This window comes from Monopterus albus, unplaced genomic scaffold, assembly GCF_001952655.1.
Source record: "Monopterus albus unplaced genomic scaffold, M_albus_1.0 scaffold30.1, whole genome shotgun sequence".
NCBI classification, from domain to species: Eukaryota; Metazoa; Chordata; class Actinopteri; order Synbranchiformes; family Synbranchidae; genus Monopterus; species Monopterus albus.
In genome coordinates this window covers 1276164-1296205 of record NW_018127910.1, presented here as the reverse complement: position 1 = coordinate 1296205, position 20042 = coordinate 1276164, and the positions used below count along the sequence as shown (strand labels likewise).

The window sequence follows — 20042 nt, the reverse complement described above, 5'->3', positions numbered from 1 at the left end:
TGTTTTTATCTTTCCTTGACAGTTTTTTTTTTAGCAAATGGGAGTTCACAGAATGTGATTTGTCTGCCTCTCTGGGGATGGGTGATTGTTGTCCAGACACTGATAAGGAGAAACGGGCACTGAACCATTCCAGATGCTTTTTAGATCACTCCATAAGACACACAGAGGATACTTTGTTTTCCTGCCAGTACTGTTAAAATCCCCTTTAGCTTTTTTAGACTTACAGAAGATGAAGGAGGGCCTATGCTAGGATGATGACATCTTGAAAGGCCATTCACTCTGCGCATTGTGTGAAATTGCCAGGGATACTGTTCCTCCCAGTACTCATTCAGAGCCTGAAAGTATAACTGTAAATAGCATCTTCCGTTCATGCAGAGCTGATCTAAACCAGGACAGGGCTGCAGAGTTGGTCCCAATCTCCTTTTCTGTCATTGTTCTTCTAACCGGTTTATTTTTACAAGTCATCATAGCTGGTGAATCAGAGCCGCTTAGTCAGATATGAAAGGCTTTATGTAATCTTTATACACCTTGGAAGTGTGAGAAGAGCTGATGCATGTGTCAAGGATCTGTTATGAAGATAGATGTTTATTTAGACCACAAGATCAAAGGTTTTTGTGCACAGTAATGAAAGGCTTTAGCAGGTTGAGTTAAAAGCACCGCTGAATCTTCTTAACACAAAAGGAGCCAGTGCATCGGCATTTTTTCTCTGCTTTGAAATAAGTGGCATTATCTTCACATCAGCAGTGATTTGTCCCATCTGAAAGCACCATCACTTAACTTGCTGAGATTTTCTTGCTTAGAGTATGTACAACATGAGTGTGTTTTCTATTGCCTGAGCCTTGTGTCTTTGTCTCCTGTAGGATACGGCCTCCCTAGGATCACAGAAAGGAGGGATCACCAAACACGGATGGCTGTATAAAGGCAATATGAACAGTGCCATCAGCGTCACCATGAGGGTGAGACAGTGGTGACGGCCACATTAACAGCTGAGATGATTAAACAAATGAACAAATTTTGGACATTATAAAGACAAGACAAGACAAGTAATCAGAAAAGAATCAACAGATTAATCTTTAATGAAAGTAAAAACAAGAATAGGCATGGATGCAGCCATAGCTACATTGCACTAGTTACTTTTTAAAGGTATGCTTCTTTTTACTGGGAGCCCAAGATTATACTGTACAGTTTAACAACAAAGGTGTAAATGACTTCAACATTTTATGACCAAAGTACAGTAACTGAAATTTGAACCCTTAATCTTCTTATTTCAGTCATTCAAGAGGAGATACTTCCACCTAACCCAGCTTGGGGACGGCTCTTACAATTTAAACTTCTACAAAGATGAGAAGATCTCCAAAGAGCCCAAAGGAACCATTTTCTTGGACTCCTGTATGGGTGTGGTTCAGGTATACTCTAGGAATTTTCAGTCATCTCTGGCACGAAGGCAGTGATTGTTAAACTGCAATGACCCTGGTTGAAGCATTACCTACTTTTCCAGACAGGATATCTTTGGTGGTGCCGTGTTAACACAGGGCGTAGCCTGGTCCCCAGTGGAAAATTAACCATCATTTACCAGGAATAAGATGATGCTTCCTCTTTACAATTCTTGTCTCTATAAATATGTTTCCCAACATGCAGCATCAAGCTATAACTGTAACAGGCAGATTTTCAACCCAGATTACAATGATGGACTGCTGCTGAATAGTATCTTTGAGACCCTCGCTTGTTCATTTCCCTGAAACCCAAGCTCACGTCCTCTCCAAGGTCATGCTTTACTGCTGACTCTCAGTTGATGAAACAAGGTGAATGCTGAGGTCTCACTTCCATGCATTTTACATCAGCCTTACGATCAATGGTTCAGTAGCATCTGAATGTAGGCCAAGACTTTGTGTGCATTATCATCTGTCGGTAGTCTTAATAGATGGAAAGAACTTGACTTATCAATGATGCATTCATTAATCAGGGATGAGGGCTGATGAGTGTTTGGACAGGACAGGACAGGGAAGCAGTAATGCGCCTCCTGGTTCAGTACAGTTAAACCTGAGAAAATTGTAAACAAAGTGCTACAAAATATGAAAATTGTATTTTATATTAACAAACCATTACTTTAGCCTCATAAAATGTTTTATAAACAGTGTTTTTAGTTTTCTTAAATACTGTGATTATGTTTAAACAAGACAGACATACTGACCAAACCATGTAGTAAATGTATACATGTATAGTACACACAAAGTCTGGATTGATGCTGTAATATGGGGACTTTTTCCCCAGTGTATTTAGTGAGAAGCCAACATGGTTTTGTATGTGTGATAGAGGTGCAACCTATGTGTTAGTGTTTTTCTTAAGAGTCTTTTTTATTATTATTATTTTAAGCATCCCAGGGTGGGCATAATTACTCCCATTAACTGATGGGTGCTAGCTGCTTGGTTGGAGTTACAGTAGTTTGTTACTGTAAACTCATTTGGGAAATGCCTGGTCTACAGTGCACAATACATGGGGTCATTCATACTCAGCAAACGGTGATCTACATCATTTACTGATGAATGAAAACACTGTAGTTATTGTTGCATTTAGAACAACAATATCTCTTAATCTGTATGCCATATCTTTTATAATGGTCCCTACGGTATTTGTGTTTCAGATGCAAATCATTGATTATGTTTGTAGGGATTTATACAAGGCTGCTATTTATACTGTTATCTAGAGTATATTTATGGAAGATTTTGCAGAAGATTCAGTGCAAACTAGGAAAGGGACAACTTCAGTTTGCAATGAAGGGCTGGATTTGGCCAAGCTCATCTAACATTGAAACGAGAACCTGATCGACACTGTATTCCACATAGACACATAAATATTCAAACACTCTTAGTGTGGATTACTTGCATTTATTCTCCAAAGAAATGGGACCATAACATGCACTGGGCGGGGTGTCCAGTCAGTCTGAAAATAAACCTACCAATTTACTGTTGGGAAAACTATGCAATGGCGACAGTTAGCTCAGATACAATGAGGTAACTGTTAAAAACTGTAAAGCCATACAGTTCAGCCCATAAAACCATTAAAGTTTTGGTCTCTGGCTGATATCCCTTATTTGATTTTTTTTTTTTAAGCCATATCAGTGTCACACTCTTCTATTCAGTTTTAAATATGTGGAGATGCTCTCAAAATGTTGACTTAGTTGATTATATATTTGTAAAAATGTATAAATGAATACTCCACTGTGTATTTACAAGCCAGCTGCTAACTGGCACTAAAGTCATCAACAGTAAGGTGCTGTATATGAGCAGCTGTATAATATATAATTGTGTTTTTTGCTCTGCTATGCAACTTAAACCCAACCAACAGATGGTCTGAGTGGAGCTGCAGATGTTTAACTCTGCAGCTGAAATGACATGTGGAGTGACATCACACTGAGCTTCAGGCACCTCCTGAGCTTTGTTAAGATGCCAACATACTGTATGTTTAAACACACTATTGATCAAATGTTTAAGTGACCAGCGGTCTGGGTAGATTAACAGGGCTCAAAAGGGCTTAAAATGTAAACTGGCCTTTTTTTTTCCATCTCCCAGAGGTTTAATTTTCTATTCTCTAGTCACTCACTGCCCAAAGTAAGAGGACAATATTGAAAAGTCATTCTGAGTGGATTGTCCACTCATTTCTTCAAGGATGAGTGCAGTGTGTCTTCTAGAAAACTGAAGACTGGTTTCCCTACCTAACAGATGATTAAGTCTTCCAATAATTTATGTACTTAATTTTATTTCTGTAAGAAACATTCCATCCATGTTTGCTCATCCAGCCTGCAGATAATCACACCTTCTCTGCTGTTTCAACACTGCAAACAAGCTACACCGATAACTAACAACTGACTGATGAGAATAATAAGATGACTGTCCTGTTCCACTAAAGAAATACTGCTTGAATACTGGACAAACTGCAGCTGAATCAGTTTTTAAAAATCAGATAGCACTTTTCAATAACAAAAATTCTTTCTTTTGTTTTGTGCTCTTGAATTATTATTATCATTATTTGTCCTCATCCGGGCGTTTTCTCCTTTCTCAAATGCTTTCTTTGCAGAACAACAAGGTTCGGAGGTTTGCTTTCGAACTGAAGATGCAGGATAAGAGCACTTACCTGCTGGCTGCAGACAGTGAAGGAGAGATGGAGGACTGGATCAGCACACTCAACAAGCTCTTGCACAGCAGTTTTGAGATTGCCATGCAAGAGAAGAGAAACGGAGAGATTCATGATGGTGTGTGTGTCTATTCAAATATTTCCAGTGAGGGAACACTGTGTGAGATGCAATATTATTTTGTGTTGTTCCTGTCAAAATATTATCCAACTCCTCCTTGAAAAGAAATTGTTTCTCCCACTCTTGTGAAAACAGCTATGGTTTATTTAAGAGGTCTTTCTTGCAGACTGAAATATGTTAGACAAAAACACCTTTTATGTGGTCACATGGACCAAGTTATGTGAAGAATATACAGTGGCTTCATTACGTATTCAGATGCCTTTCACTTGTGGTCAGTTCTTGTTTACTTTAATTATCCCCGAGATGTGTTTAGAACTTGACTTGAGTCCACTTGTGGCAAATTGATTGGACATAGTTTAGAAAGGCAGACAGCTACTGTATGTATATATCTCTGCATAAGTTGGTCATGAAATGTGATCTGATCTTCACCAAAATCACACAATATTTTTAAGATGACAAAACACAGTCATGTCTTTATTGAACACATTCATTAAACATACAAAGTGATAGTGATTTAACCACCGTTGGCAGCAATAACCTGAAGTAAGCGCTTCCTCTAGCTGTGGATTAGACCTGCACAACGTTCAGGAGGAACTTTGAACCATTCTTACTCATAGAACTGCTTCAGCTCAGCCATATTCTTAGGAAGTCTGGTGTGAACGGATCTCTTAAGGTCATTCTGCATCATTTCTATAGGGCTGAGGTCTGGGCTCTGACTGGGCCGCTCCAAAAGGAGGATTTTGTGTCTCTGAAGCCATTCTGTAGTAGAAATACTTCGATGTTTAGGGTCATTGTCCTGCTGCATCACTCAACTTGTTCTGAGCTTCAGCTTGCCAACAGCCACCCTGACATTATGCTGTAGGATACCTTGAAAAACTTGGAAATTCATTTTCCCCTCCACAATGGCAAGTGGTCCAGGTCCAGAGGCAGCAAAGCAGCCCCAAATCATGATGCTCCCTCCACCATACTTAACTGTTGGGATGATGTTTTCATGTTGGTATGCAGTTCTTTTTACACCATATGTAGTGCTGTGTGTTCTTCCCAGACAATTCTCCCTTCATCTCATCTGTCCACAGGACATTTGCCCAGTAGCATTGTGGAGTGTCAACATGGTCTTTGGCAAACTTCAGGCCTGCTGTAATGTTGTTTTTGGAGAGCAATGGCTTCCTCCACGGTGTCCCGCTATAGATATCATGCCTGCACAATATTTTGCTTATGGTTGACTCATGAACAGAGATGTTAACCAACTCCAATGGATCCTTCAAGCCTTTAGCTGTTACTCTAGGGTTCTTTTTTAACCTCATTGAGCATTCTGTGTTGTGCTTTCGCAGTGATCTTGGCTGGACATCCAGTTCTATGGGGCGTAGCCACAGCACCAAATCATTTCCATTTATCAGCAGTATGTCTAACTGTGGACTGATGAATATCTAAAGTCTTTGAAATGTCGCTGTAACCCTTTCCAGCTACATGCAAATCAACAAGTCTTGACCATAGGTCTTCTGAGATCGCCTTTTTGCGAGGCAAAGCTCCCATCAGCTGATGCTGCTTATGAATGGCACACTGACACTGTTTGAGTGTTTTTATAAGTCAAGGTCGTTCTAAACCACACCTCAGTTCTCATTTCATTGATTGGACTCCTGACTTGCTAACACCTGACTCCACTTGATGTTTAGTGACATCACCAGGACTCTTCCCAGAGTAACTGGGCAAAGCTGGGCCTTAATTGGGGAGATGACCAAGAACAGAGTGGAACAGAGTTTCAGACACCCTCTGCAGAGATGAGAGAACATGCCAGAAGCATGACTGCCTCCGCAGCACTCCATTTACCATTTACTTTATGGTAGAGTAGTTAGATGGAAGCCACTTGGAGTCAAAGCCTGCTTGGAGTTTGTCAAATGGCATGAGGTAAAGGATCCTCTGGTCTGATCAGACAAAAATGTAACTCTTTAGGGCACAACTCTGAGCAATGTGTCTGCTATGTAAGAGAGTACCTGGCTAATATCATCCCTACAGTGAGTCATGGTGGAAGCAGCATCATATTATGGGGGTCTTCTCAGCGGCAGGGACAGGGAGCCTGGTCAGAAGTGAGGGAACTCACTCGCACAGCTATCGCTGCCTTGGTTCTGTACCAGAGACAAATTCCTTGTGTGTGTAAAATACTTGGCTGATAAAAGTGATTATCATGATTAACTCTACTTTTAGATCCAGGAAATCCACTCATCGTTACTAGTTTATTTACTCCCGGGTATCATATGTACCTGTGCATGTTTTTAATGAGACCTTGTCCATTTATAACAACATCCACTCACTAGTTGTGTCTCAGGTCTCTCCTACTTCTCCATGCCTCATATCGGACCACCCAGGCTTTTAATACTCACCTCCTGTCTCATGCCGTGGAGTAAAAAGCCTGAATACCTCTGCACAAAATGCTCCACTAATCTTACTAACCCCTCACCTTTTATTATTTGTGCTCTGCCTGAGAAAATAAAAACCAATTCTGCTTGTGAAGATTTGGGAGATTTCTTAAAATATACCATCGAGACCTGCAGCGTCCCTCTCTCAATCCTTACTTATTCCTGTACGGTTAAATTACTGTTTACTGAGCTTTAAAATGCCAGTAAGCGATTAAGGAGGTTTTACCACACAAGGTGGTTCAGTTTATGCTGTGCATATTTGGCCTGGATCCAATGGTTTCTTCTGTTTTCCTCTAGATGATGATCTTGGAAGGTCAGACAGTTCCTCTGGCAGTATGGACAGCTTTCAGGTAGGTCCTGTTTTCTTCACTGGATGCTCATACATTTGGTACATCATCACTTGGGGCTGAAACCTCTGTTCCTTGTTTAAGTTTTAAGGATGAAGGCATCTTTTCCCTCCAACCTGTGGCTTGAATTTAGATTACACATCTAACTTTGCATGTATTTGTTTGTTTTTGTGTGTCCGATTTGACGTTAAACAGGGAGCTCTTATCATGACGAGCTAAAACCTCTCAGGATAATTTCTATATCATGACATTTTCTTTCCAGGTGTTATCTGGGTGTTATCTAAAAGCCAACACTGCCAATTAAACATCTGTCCACTAAACATACATTCAACAACAGCCAACAGTAAATGTTTAGTAGCAAGAAAAGCTACCTTTTTGCTTTGACATAATGATATTCATTACATCAAGAGTTTTCTGAGGATAGAAACATCTGTGTTTATTAAATTATTTTCCAGCCGATGACTTACAGGCTGCAAGTTGAAGAAAGCTCTTAATGCTGCTGCAGTACTGAGTGGTGTGCAATAGTAAAGCCATATGTGCATGGAAACTGGTGTTAGGTTAGCTGGAAAACAACTTGACAGGTTACAGTAAGCAGCGCAAAAATATTTCCTGGTATCACCTGACTCTCACCACTGAGGCTGATCAGACTATGAAATGTGAGGCCTTATTTTCAGACTGGTGCAAATCACTCACACAATGCTTCTAGAGTTTCAGGTGGTTTTTGATTTGAATCCATTTAGGAAATTCCTTTCTTCTTTTCAGAGTACAAGAGATATAGAGTCTAGAATAAGGAGTGAGACCAGATTGAAGCTGTTCACCCTGGATCCTGACACCCAGGTAATTAAATATAAAACACATCTAAGTTCACCTAATTAGATGCTATCTAACACTCTGTCATGAAATGTAATATTTCCCACTATAATGTCTTTAGAAGCTAGATTTCTCAGGAATAGAACCAGATGTGAAGCAGTTTGAGGAGAAGTTTGGCAAACGTGTTCTGGTGAACTGCAACGAACTCTCATTCAATCTGCAAAGCTGTGTGGCTGAGAATGAAGAAGGACCAACAACAAATGTAAGGCAGATCTTTTTCTGGCTGCAATAGGTCATAAATAACAGAAATATTATCTGCCTCACTAAAGATGGATGAAATGGTTTGTTATAGTGGACCAGACGGACCCCTCTATTTATCTGAGCCTCTGAAGGGCTCCTGTTGGCATAGCAACCAAGCTACAGGCTTGGTAATGGTGACCAGTCTGTATAATGGAGTCTGATGTCCTGTTTTCTCTCCCAACAGAAACTGTCTTAAAGGCCAAACATACTCTGTCTCCACAGAGAAACTAACATAACTCGCACATGCAGAGCAGATACTGTGACGTGTGTTCACCCCTCCACCGAAATTAAATTGGAATAGCTACCCACCATTAGATAAATGATATGATTCCTATGCTCTGTTTTTTCACATTTAAAATTTATATCCTCAAATTTGTGGAAATGATTCCAATAAGTTTTATGTAAGGTAACATGACAAGTCCAGCGTATCTGATCAGTGCATCACTAGCATTGGATACTGTATTAGCACTATAAAATTACATTTATTTTTGTTTATTCAAAGATCAGTTATTGATCAAAAGAGTCACGATACGAGTCAGGTGCTCTCCGCGGTGGTTCAATGAACAAAATCAGAAAAGGGTCTTTGCACTCTGAAAGATGCTTCAGTGCTTAATGCTTAATTATTTAGCTTAAAAAACACACAGCTGATGGAGAACGTAGACGTTTTGGCACAACTGCCTTCAGTGTTGTTAGCTCGAGTACTTCAACTCAGCCATCGTGATCAGTCCAGGTGAAACTAATAACACTAATTAGCGCTGCCTCCTATCACTCTTGTTTTCCTGTTTAGAGTAAGATGAGCCAGCACTAATTAGTGTTATTAGTTTCACCTGGACTGGGTATTTTTCCATTTTGTTTTGTTTTTAAAAGTTTAAAATGTCCTTATTTTTGTATCGCCGTGGAATTACAGAGCACTGTGCACATGAGCTGTAGTGTTATTCACTGTCAATGCTGGCAGAGTGATGTGTTGCAGGACAGTTAAGCAGTGTATTACATTTGCTACCAAACAAGTTGTCATTAAAGCGGGCCTCTATTTTAATGCAGTAGCTGTCTAGTTAACAGATAATGTTTAGATTTACTTTATGGTGTCCTTGATTATGCCGGATGACAGACTGTAAAAAGCAAAATTTCAAGTCAAAATCATCAGCAGCATCATCTACCTGTACTTAATTATTACTTTGTTTCTTCCGTAGGTGGAACCCTTCTATGTCACCCTCTCACTGTTCGATATTCAGAATGGCAGGAAGATCTCCTCTGACTTCCATGTGGATTTAAACCATCCGTCCGTCAGGGCCATGGTTCCCGAAAACAACAGCCAGTATATGAATGGGGAAGGAGACGCTCACCCTGAGAGCCCACGTTTGGTCCCTGGCGTGCCAGAGGCAGCTATGCAGTATCCCAGACAGGTGAATAACATTGACATAAAGCAACAAATACTTTAAAACAAACTAAACAGTAATAGAATAAGCATAATACTTAGTTTTTCTCAACTTGACAGCTGCACTTGCTAAATATGGCTTTGGTTTCATGTTCAAAGTTACCGACCTACATTTCAATCTGTTCTAATAACCTTGTTTCCACAGGGCGTGTTCTCAGTAACATGCCCTCATCCAGATATCTTCCTGGTGGCTCGCATAGAGAAAATACTTCAGGGGGGGATCAACCACTGTGCTGAGCCATACATGAGGAGTTCAGACTCCAGCAAGGTACTGACCCACCTACAAACTTTCATCACCAACCTCCTTGCAAGGAGGCATGCTCCGCATACTCAGCAGATTCTTCTGGGTTATTCCACATAATACACAGATAACTACCCTTGTTTGTAAGTAGTGCACAGTAATAAAGACACTCAACACAAGCTTTGACTTTGGCTGTACAGATGTGGTTGTACACCCTAATGTGACCGTGCTGGGTAGTAATGCAATTCAGGCAAGAAAAGCTATGTAATATGGTTGGTGTGTGTGTGTGTGTGTGTGTGTGTGTGTGTGTGTGTGTGTGAGCACATGGTTTGAAGGGCTGAGAGTGTGTTCTTGATTTGGTGTGTACCTGTGTTGAGACTGGCAGTGTAGTGAATATTCTCTGTTTCAGTGCTATGAATAATCAGACCCATATGTTGAAGCTCAAGTAGTTGTGTTCCTGTTTTCTGCTAGGTGGCGCAGAAGGTCCTGAAAAATGCCAAGCTGGCATGTAGCCGGTTAGGCCAGTACAGGATGCCTTTTGCCTGGGCAGCAAGGTACTTAATATCTTAACAAATAAGATTTTCTGTGTATGTTATGTCAGCAGACACCAACTGTATATGGTGCAGTCTTTGAAGGAGGAAATATTTGATTTAAATACAAATTACATATGATTACATACGATTAAAACATACTGAGAATGAGACAATGAGCAATGACTGAGACTGACTAATAACATTTCTTATTCTTCTGTCCCCAAAATAATAATTGGCATTCTGATATTATGAATGTTTTTACATTTTTCTGTGGTGTACAGTATGTGGATGATAATCTATGAACCCACATTATACGGTAATTCATTGCTTCACCTCTATCGTCTTGTGTATATAGTTCGACTAAAAAAAAATAATTGACTTAACTTCAGATGTAATTCCTATCAGGATAATTCCTTTCTAAATCATTTTTTCAATTAGTTTATAATGTTGATAATTAGTTGATCTTTTACAGTAACTTATTCATGGAGCAAAAATGCCAATAAATTTGCCTGAATGTTACAATTTGTTGCTTTCTCTGCTTTTTATCAGTTGTCACTGAATTTATTTTTCATCAAACTTCTGGCTTTTAAAAAAGCCAGAAGTTTGATGAAAAAGAGGCAAAATTTTGAGATTAAAGTCAGAATTCTGATTTTAAAGTCAGGATTCCAACCTTAAAAAAAAGCAAATTTTTCAGAGAAAAAGTCAGAACTCATACTTTTTTGCATTGGCCCTAATCCTCTTCTGTACCACAGGCTCTGGACAGCTGTGATAACTAAACAATTCCCCCATTAAACAAAAAAGAGAGAGAGAAATATTAATCAACCATGGGAATAATTAGTTGCAGCCCTAGACTATAAATCTTCTCTAGTTGGCCAGTGAAACATGATCTTCAAGAACCTATGCTCATTCAAACAAGAATAAGAGAAATGTTCCTGACTCTCTTTTCTTTCTTGCAGGCCTTTGTTCAAAGATGCTTCGGGGACGCTTGACAAAAGTGCTCGCTTCTCAGCTCTCTACAGACAGGACAGCAACAAGCTGTCCAATGATGACATGCTCAAAATGCTGGTTGATTTCAGAAAGTTAGTCATTTCTCTCTCTATTATAAATGGTCTGAGTAGTCTTCCAGATGTTCTGGAAAGAAAGTAATGGAAAATATGTTCCTATAGGTTGCGCTGTGGAAAATTCTGGTCCGTTTTCCAAATAAGATGCTTGCTCACATCTGTGAATGTGGTCACATATTATGTCTCCATTTGTATCTTGGCTGTCTGCCTGTTTCGTATTCAGTCTCTGGTAGATGATAGCAAAGGCTTAACTAGAGTTTATTTTCTTTACCTCAGGCCAGAGAAGATGGCCAAGCTGCCTGTAATCCTAGGGAACCTTGATGTTACCATTGACAACGTTGCCCCTGACATGTCAAGTAAGCCCTCTAAACTCACTGCATGAGGGAGGAAAGCCACTCCTGCTCAGACCAGATTGGTCGTGTTGTCTCCAGGCTGTTTATTTGGTCTCCCTCCCTCCTGCTTCTGTGTATAGATTGTGTTACCTCATCCTACATTCCTGTGAAGCAGTTTGATGTCAGCGAGAAGACCAACGTCTTTTTTGAAGTGGAGGAGTTTGTGCCGTGCATAGCCAAATGCTCCCAGCCTTTCACCATCTACAACAATCACCTCTATGTCTACCCAAAGCACTTGAAGTACGACAACCAAAAGTCATTTGCAAAGGTATTACAAACTTTTACCGGACATCATCATTGTGTAGGTTGATTGACACAAGTTCCAGGAATTTTGTTGCTCATAAGTAACATTGAAATATCGTAACAGAGAAACTTTTCCTATGCTTTGGAGCCACAGCACTTTGCTCTCATAGGTTATCTTCTGTAAGTGGACTAACTTTGCTCATTGTGTCTGTTCTCAGGCTAGAAACATAGCTGTCTGCATTGAGTTCAAGGACTCAGATGAGGAAGAGTTTGTTTCGCTGAAGGTAAACTTGCATTCACATGTGTCCTGAAAGTATTCTCAATCCCTGTGTTTTAGAGGAAGTAAACAACCTTTGCTATCATTCCAGTGCATCTACGGTCGACCTGGAGGACCCTTGTTTACCAAAAATGCCTTTGCTGCAGTGTTACATCACCAACACAACCCTGAATTCTACGACGAGGTAAGACACATCATACGACAACCTCAGTGATGAAAGCCATGCACGTAAGGAAATATCACTGTGTCAGTCAAAACAGTCAGTGACTCAGTGTTTATTTGGGTTCTTATCCATTAGTTTAAGATTGAGCTGCCAACCCAGCTCCATGAGAAACACCATCTGCTCTTCACCTTCTACCACGTCAGCTGTGACAGCAACAGCAAGGGCAGCACCAAAAAACGAGAGCTAGTTGAGACACAAGGTAAAACCCTGCACTCCATCTGACGTACATTAGACTTGCCACTCTGTGCTAGTGATGTTACTGGCTTACCTTCTCTTCTGTCTCTGCTCTCAGTGGGTTACGCCTGGCTCCCATTGCTGAAGGATGGCCGGGTGATAATGAATGAGAATCAGATCCCTGTGGCTGCCAACCTGCCTGCCGGATACCTTAGCTGTCAGGAGGGTGCTGGCAAGGTAGAGTGCATTCCTCAGGTTGTTAAACAGTGGGAACTTGGCTTCTTCTATTCAGAGTTGAAGTCTTGTCCATTTTTCTAGCATCTTTCCTTTATGCAAAATTGAGTTATATGCTGTTAAATTTCGAGAGATTTTTAGGAGAAGAGGCCGCAACCCAAAACCCAAGCGTTGTTTCTCTGCTTTATTATAGCATTCAGGTCCTGAAATCAAATGGGTGGATGGAGGCAAGCCTTTATTCAAGGTGTCCACTCACCTTGTGTCCACTGTCTACACTCAGGTTAGTTTTTGTTAATAGCAGAAGTAAAGACTGCTGATTCATCTGTAGCCTGTGAAATCTCTGTTCACATCTGAACTTGTGCTGGAATTTTACCTAGCTTCTGCCTTTCTTTGTGTCTCACCGTTTCAGGATCAGCATTTGCACAATTTCTTTCATCACTGTCAGAACATAGCATCAGCAACCCAGGTATCAGGAGGAGCCCTGGTCAAATACCTAAAGGTAAAGCAGTAGTAGCTGACTGGTTCACATGCTAGTACCGGTTAAGCCTTTGTTTTTTGCATTGTGCATTAATTATTTGACTAGTAATAGTAGTTCATGCAGGAGAGAAACTTTAAAAGAGACTGTTAATGATGCACCCAGTCAAATTTAAACCACAGTCCACAGTGTTGCTCTCATACAGTCTAGATTTCAGAGTTAATGTAAACTGTATAATCGAGGGCACACATTCTGCAAAGGTGCGTAAACTGATTAGGAATTAAGTCTCAACAGAATGACCTTTGATATGTTTTTGGATAACGGGGGGGAAAACATGAGCATGTTCTTGCGCTCTGACTTCCTTGTACTAACTTGCAAGCTAACTTCCAAATGTACAGTAGCTCATACTCACTGTGAAACTGCAGTCACACTTTGTTGGTGCTGAATCCCATGGAGATTAACGTTCTGCTTTGTGCTGCACCATACCAACAGCACATTCTGGACAGTTTGCCAATGGCTTTTTGCACTGCCATTGATACAAATTTTATTTGTAGCTTACCTGCAAAAATAAGGCAGAAACTAAACTCTGTTTAAAGTCCGCTGCTAGCTGGTTCTTTTTTCTGTAGTACTGGTAGATCAGTTATCAATTTCACAAACACACTCTCATTCAAGTCCATGGGAATCTCAGTTCACTGCTCCCCTGGTGGACATTGACATGGAGAGCAACACTCGGTCCAATGAATCTCATGGGTTCTAATATAAACAGTGAACATGAACAATAGCCAGAGGGTCAAACAGCAGGTCAGCCATGATGACAGGCAGCTTGCCAAATGACATTGGCAGGGCTTGTGTTAGTTCCCTGTACACAGGCAGTGATGCAGTACCTTCATTTTGCCATGTCCCAGGCACTGGAGCGTGCCGTGTTGGTGATTAGCACAGTGTTGTTCACTCCTGTCCAGTCCTCCTGCTGTTGTTATTAGATTAGTTTCCTCACAAGTTATTCTGTATCATCTTTCTGTGCTTTTCTCTCCAAACAGTTTGTTTTGGAGATGATGTCACTATTGTCCATTTTTTTCCCTCCTTATTGCACATGAGGATCTGCGTGGTCCAACTCTTTATAAACATATCTCTGTGATGTTTTGCCCCTCAGAGTCTGCATGCCATGGAGAGTCATGTGATGATCACGTTCCTGCCTACCATCCTCAATCAGCTGTTTAGGGTGCTTACCAGTGCCACCCAAGAGGATGTGGCAGTGAATGTCACCAGGCAAGTGCCCCTGAAGTCTTCCCTGACTTAACACATACTTGAAATTCAATTTATTGAATGTAATTTACCTAGATTCAATATTTTAGTGTTTTCACAAATTTTCGATTTGTTCTGATGAGCAAAACTTTGGTGGAATTATTCTAAACCCGGGATAATACTGAGAATGCAATGTTGAAACTGTTCATAAACAGGTCCTCCCTTCAGAGCTGTTTCTTCACTCATGCTTTCCTCCTCTGTTTTCTTTTAGAGTCATGATTCACATTGTTGCCCAGTGTCATGAGGAGGGGTTGGAGCACTACCTGAGATCATATGTGAAGGTAAAATGTCATTCTTCATATCATAGCACTGCACTGTTTCTATATGTGTGTTTGTACTGGAGAACTAGCGTGTCTATCTGGATATGTCTGATGCAGTTTGTATTCAAGACTGAGCCATACACATCCTCCACTACCCGAACCGTGCACGAGGAGCTGGCTAAGGCCATGACTGCTATCCTGAAGCCTTCCACTGACTTCCTTACAAGCAACAAGCTGCTCAAGGTAAAATTTTGTACTTTTTCAAAGGATTACACAGTGTATAATAATAATTGACATGCTGTCTGAATGATGTTTCTCTGCTCTGCAGTACTCCTGGTATTTCTTTGAAGCCTTAGTTAAGTCCATGGCTCAGTACTTGATTGAGAGCTATAAAGTGAAGGTAAGTCTGCCACAACATGTCCGTTTGACTTTGAGGTGTCTACTTGTGTCTGTTTTATTGCAGCTTACTGTAGGTTCTTCACTGTTACAACATGCCAAGTCTTGTGGACAGCCGCAGTACCACAGTCAAAGCATTATGCATCCACCCTCTGTCCCACACTGCTGTGAATTCTGGCTGCATTTTTTCATACACCATACGCAACCACATCCCTGTGTTTAACCTCCATTGGCATATGGAGGCCACAGTGGAAGCAGGTTAATGCTCTAGCAGAATAGGTCATACCAGTCTGGAGACAACACGCCCTTGTTTTGTGAACTTTCAAATGAAGGTTTGTTACGAGCTTTGTTACTGTCAACAAATCTGTGAAAAGACAAAACCAACAATATGTTATTCTGTCTGTCAGAACTTCCCACACTGTCTTGTGGTTCCCAGCTTCAGGCTTAAATAAATGGCATTTTGCCTTTATATGATAGGATTATATTTCATAGTATGCATGAGAACCGCAGCATAAATTTGCTAAGTATGTTATTATAACGAGCAACTTTTAATGTTATAATAAGATACTTGGCTTGTTTTTACAAGATACTTTCAGGTTTTTCATGTTATTATGGCATACGTAATGTATTTGCTTGCTATAACGAGATATTTTAGGCTAGTTTGTCATCATAACAGCATACTTTATTTTGTCCTTGTGATGTACAGCTCGGAGAGAGTGACAGCAGCACCTCCATAGCTCATTCAGTTCAGTAGCCTCTCTCAACAGTCTCCCATACTAACTTTCTACACAATGGCCAGCGCTGCACATTTGACACTTAAATCCACACACAATAATTAGCCCACAGAATAACACATGAATGCAGCTCATGAGCCATGATAAATAAGAAATACCTTGCACATGTCCCATTGATGTTACAGGCATTTTTGACAGCAGGTAAAGTCAGCATGTGCACTGACGTCACTCACTCCAAGATGCGTGATGTAATATTAGATACGTAGCTCTACAGGCCAATTTTCTGAATCAGTTTTTAACTAAATAAATAAACTACAATGACCCAGTTAATGGAAATGAAGGAGCAACAGTGCAACTCAATATTGTCCCTGTTATGTCTTTCAGCTTTCCAGGAATCAGCGCTTCTCAGCATCTTACCATCACACAGTGGAGACTCTGGTCAACATGATGATGCCACACATCACACAGAAATACAAGGACAACCTGGATGCTGCCAGGAACGCCAACCACAGTCTGGCAGTCTTCGTCAAGGTCAGGATCCACAATTTCTACGTCCCTATGTGTATTAGTGCAGTTAGTGCTGTTTTATGTGAATATGTATCTTTTGTTTTCCATGAGTAATGACAGAATTGCTTTTCCTTTTTCGTTTTGTAGCGTTGTTTCAACCTGATGGACAGAGGCTTTGTGTTCAAGCAGATCAACAACTATATCAACTGTTTTATGCCTGGAGATCCAAAGGTACATTGGCGATACAACCTGCAACAGCATTTATCGAAACAAACTGTAAAAATAGTAGATCAGTCAAGTGCTCTATTTGATGCTCTCAGGCTGTACACTGAATATGTCATAGACAAAGTTGCAGTTGAGTGTTGTATTCAGTTTGCCTCACTGCTTTCTATTGTTTCTAAATGCAGACCCTGTTTGAGTTCAAGTTTGAGTTCCTACGTGTTGTGTGTAACCATGAGCACTATGTCCCTTTAAACCTGCCCATGCCATTTGGAAAGGGAAGGATACTGAGATTTCAAGGTGAGAATATCATCAAAGTCATGTCAAGTGGTCTTGGTCAAGTGTCAAACCTAATGATGGCTTGTTTTTGCTCCACTGTGCTTACATCGCTTGTGTTTAAGTAGAATATTTAAGTCAAACTCAAAAATGATTCACTATCCAAGGTCGACACAAATAAAACAGATGTCATATTTTAAATCTTATGCATATTTTCAGTTGTAGCAGTCTTTGATTTTACAATGTATACTTTGTTTCTCTCTATGTTCCTCAATTAGCTTTTTTACCTCCGTATGATACGGAGGAGTCATACAGTACTCCAGTAGGTAGGTGCAAGGTGTGCTGCTTACATGTCATGCCCAAAAAGGGCTGAATTTGATTGAATCAAAGTTGCAAATTCCCTCTAAAATCAGAATTCAATCAGTTATCTTCCAGCTTTACTGAAAATTGATGATTTATTTATCTGTTTCAACATAGAGTGCAGAAAGATTCTACTGCTTATAGTCTGTGGTCATATAGTATAGATGAGACTGGCTCTTCTTGCAGGTTGGGTGATTAAGTGGTTTTCTTTTTTCTTGCTGTGGTTTGGGGTCTCTAACTAGTGATGGGAACGACTCCAGAAGACACTTATCTTCTTTTGTTGCTAATAAATCTAATGTCTTTGCAAGTTTTAAAAACAATGTGTTTAATGTGATTACAGTAATTTTGGGGAATCTTTGTGTGTGTGATTTTGGATTGCTTTACTTGTCTTAAATGCTCTCTGAAGCCATCTGTGCACAGCTGCTGTTGTTCAATCTCCAGCTTTAATCCTGTTTGTCTTTCTACAATGATCACTGTTGATGTTGAGCACCAGCTCAATAACACACTCTGTTACTGCCAAACACGAGACTGAGTGTGTATGTGTATTTGTTTTTTCCTCATATAAAGATTGTTTGACTCATAACAAGAATCATTCACCAGCAATGGAAATATTTCAATTGTTAGTAGGTAGTAATACTGTATTCATTCAGATATTTCGTGTTTTCTAGTATATATTTCATGGTGTCTGATTGTTTAGTGCGGTTTGTAACATCGCCACCGCTCACTCCTTCTCTTACATCTCTGTCAGCCAGTCCTGATATCTTCATCCCCCTGTTTCTCCACTCAGATTTCCAGCTGGATTACTCACTGACAGATGACTTCTGTAAGAACCACTTTCTGGTCGGGATGCTGCTCAGGGAGGTCAGCGCAGCTCTGCAAGAGTTCAGGGAGTCCCATCAGATTGCTATTCAGGTGTTGAAGAACCTGATGATAAAGCACACATTTGATGACCGCTACACTTCCAAAGTAAGCAATGCCTTTATATATGTGTCTCTCATATTTTCATTGTAGCATCTGATGTGTGTATGTGCGTGTGAACCTATTCTGTTGAGTGATTTGTTTCTTTGGCAGAGCCAGCAGGCCAGGTTGGCCACTCTGTACTTGCCCCTGTTTGGTCTGCTCCAAGAGAATGTCAACAGGCTGAATGTAAAGGAAGTATCCCCGTTCTGCAATGTAAGGGAGCCACCTAGTGGCCTTGAATATTTTATCTGCACATCTGCACATTAGGTGTAGTACATAGCCTGTCACTCATCACAAATAAAGAAAAACATCAATAGCACAGTCCACCTTCTAACATCTATTCCCATATCCAGGCCATAAATATTATATACAACACACAGACAAGGAAAGACCTAGTTTTAAATCACAAGAGAAAAAACAAAGGAGAAGAGTGGGCTACAGCAGTTGTCAAATTACAACTTATATGTCATTGTTTAATTTCACATGTGTATCCATTGTAACAGAGGTCAAACAAGAGTCTGCAGATAACCCAGTCACAGTATTACACAGTAGGTAGAAACCAGATTCACACATATACACACTTGGTGAAATATCCAAGAAACCCGTTACAAAGGTCGGCGGCTGGACTTGAACTGCCGAGGTCGCACGCATGCTGAGTCTAGTATATGGTGTGCCGCACTGCAACCATTTGTCTGTCGGGGCAACCGTGCATACAGCGCTTTTTTGGTCTGTCTATTAAGCTGCTGTGCTGTTTTTCATTCAGAATGGAAGAGAAGATTCACTCCTTACCAGTGCTTTGATGACACCTCCCAGGTCCAGCACCTTTCTGGACACCAGCCTGCACAAAGATGTCTTTGGAGTCATCTCAGGCACCTGTGAGTGAAAAGATGATGATGGAAAAGGAAAGACATTTTGTTTTCATATTAAAGTATAACCTTATTTCTATTCCTGTCTCTTCCAGCTTCACCTCACACAGCATCCACCCCCAACATTAACTCCGTACGCCATGCAGACTCTCGTGGCTCTCTCATCAGCACGGACTCCGGCAACAGCCTGCCCGAGAAGAACAACGACAAGGGCAATTCTCTCGACAAGGTACGTCATCAAGTGACACAGGATGTCCATGAAGTAATTTCATACAGCGTTCACTGGAAATCAAATTAAGACTTGTCACATGCATGTACAGTGTAACATCCATCTCACTGAGCCTCAGGTCCATTATACTGTACCTCCCCTTGTTATGACAAAAGTACCACAGAGAGTCACTCCTTATTAATGTGTACTGTACCATTAACTCCCCTATCTCACCTGTATGACTGGCGATGGCAGACAGAGAAGTTTGTACGGAGACACTCTGTCAGTGTCCTGCACTGCATTACGGAGACTGAAGAGTCTGCGCTCTTCGTGCACCCTAAGCGTGTCACCGTGGACTTCTCCCTGCTTTCTGTCCCCCGTGTACCAGACAGCGCCCTGCAGCCCAGCATTTCACTTCAAGTACAACTTTTTTTCACACAGTCATCCTCCCTCCTAAGAGTGTCAAATCCTAAGGAGAGAGGAATGTGAGAGTGTGTGTGTGAAGTGGCCTAGTGTCCTAAGCCCTAAGTCCTTCCCTGAAGGGCT

The 20042-nt window shown here is 40.7% G+C and overlaps 1 protein-coding gene across 10 annotated transcripts in view; it reads left to right on the top strand.

Annotated features, from left to right (window-relative positions):
* The window catches only part of LOC109958053 (dedicator of cytokinesis protein 9), a 77275-nt gene that overhangs the window by 41167 nt on the left and 16066 nt on the right, over positions 1 to 20042 (top strand). For 6 of the 10 annotated variants that reach the window (XM_020596381.1, XM_020596379.1, XM_020596380.1 and 3 more), the window contains exons 6-35: positions 861 to 956; positions 1272 to 1406; positions 4075 to 4249; positions 6961 to 7013; positions 7773 to 7847; positions 7942 to 8082; positions 9311 to 9523; positions 9701 to 9823; positions 10268 to 10350; positions 11286 to 11408; positions 11667 to 11746; positions 11863 to 12050; positions 12244 to 12309; positions 12394 to 12486; positions 12601 to 12724; positions 12818 to 12936; positions 13127 to 13213; positions 13343 to 13432; positions 14559 to 14674; positions 14922 to 14991; positions 15088 to 15213; positions 15299 to 15370; positions 16485 to 16631; positions 16755 to 16838; positions 17015 to 17126; positions 17381 to 17428; positions 18250 to 18428; positions 18534 to 18635; positions 19186 to 19297; positions 19384 to 19517. In XM_020596381.1, the coding sequence (XP_020452037.1) occupies positions 861 to 956; positions 1272 to 1406; positions 4075 to 4249; positions 6961 to 7013; positions 7773 to 7847; positions 7942 to 8082; positions 9311 to 9523; positions 9701 to 9823; positions 10268 to 10350; positions 11286 to 11408; positions 11667 to 11746; positions 11863 to 12050; positions 12244 to 12309; positions 12394 to 12486; positions 12601 to 12724; positions 12818 to 12936; positions 13127 to 13213; positions 13343 to 13432; positions 14559 to 14674; positions 14922 to 14991; positions 15088 to 15213; positions 15299 to 15370; positions 16485 to 16631; positions 16755 to 16838; positions 17015 to 17126; positions 17381 to 17428; positions 18250 to 18428; positions 18534 to 18635; positions 19186 to 19297; positions 19384 to 19517 (3366 nt within the window). The remainder of the gene's footprint in view (positions 1 to 860; positions 957 to 1271; positions 1407 to 4074; positions 4250 to 6960; positions 7014 to 7772; positions 7848 to 7941; positions 8083 to 9310; positions 9524 to 9700; positions 9824 to 10267; positions 10351 to 11285; positions 11409 to 11666; positions 11747 to 11862; positions 12051 to 12243; positions 12310 to 12393; positions 12487 to 12600; positions 12725 to 12817; positions 12937 to 13126; positions 13214 to 13342; positions 13433 to 14558; positions 14675 to 14921; positions 14992 to 15087; positions 15214 to 15298; positions 15371 to 16484; positions 16632 to 16754; positions 16839 to 17014; positions 17127 to 17380; positions 17429 to 18249; positions 18429 to 18533; positions 18636 to 19185; positions 19298 to 19383; positions 19518 to 20042) is intronic. The other 4 variants (XM_020596383.1, XM_020596382.1, XM_020596385.1 and 1 more) reach the window with 1 other exon arrangement.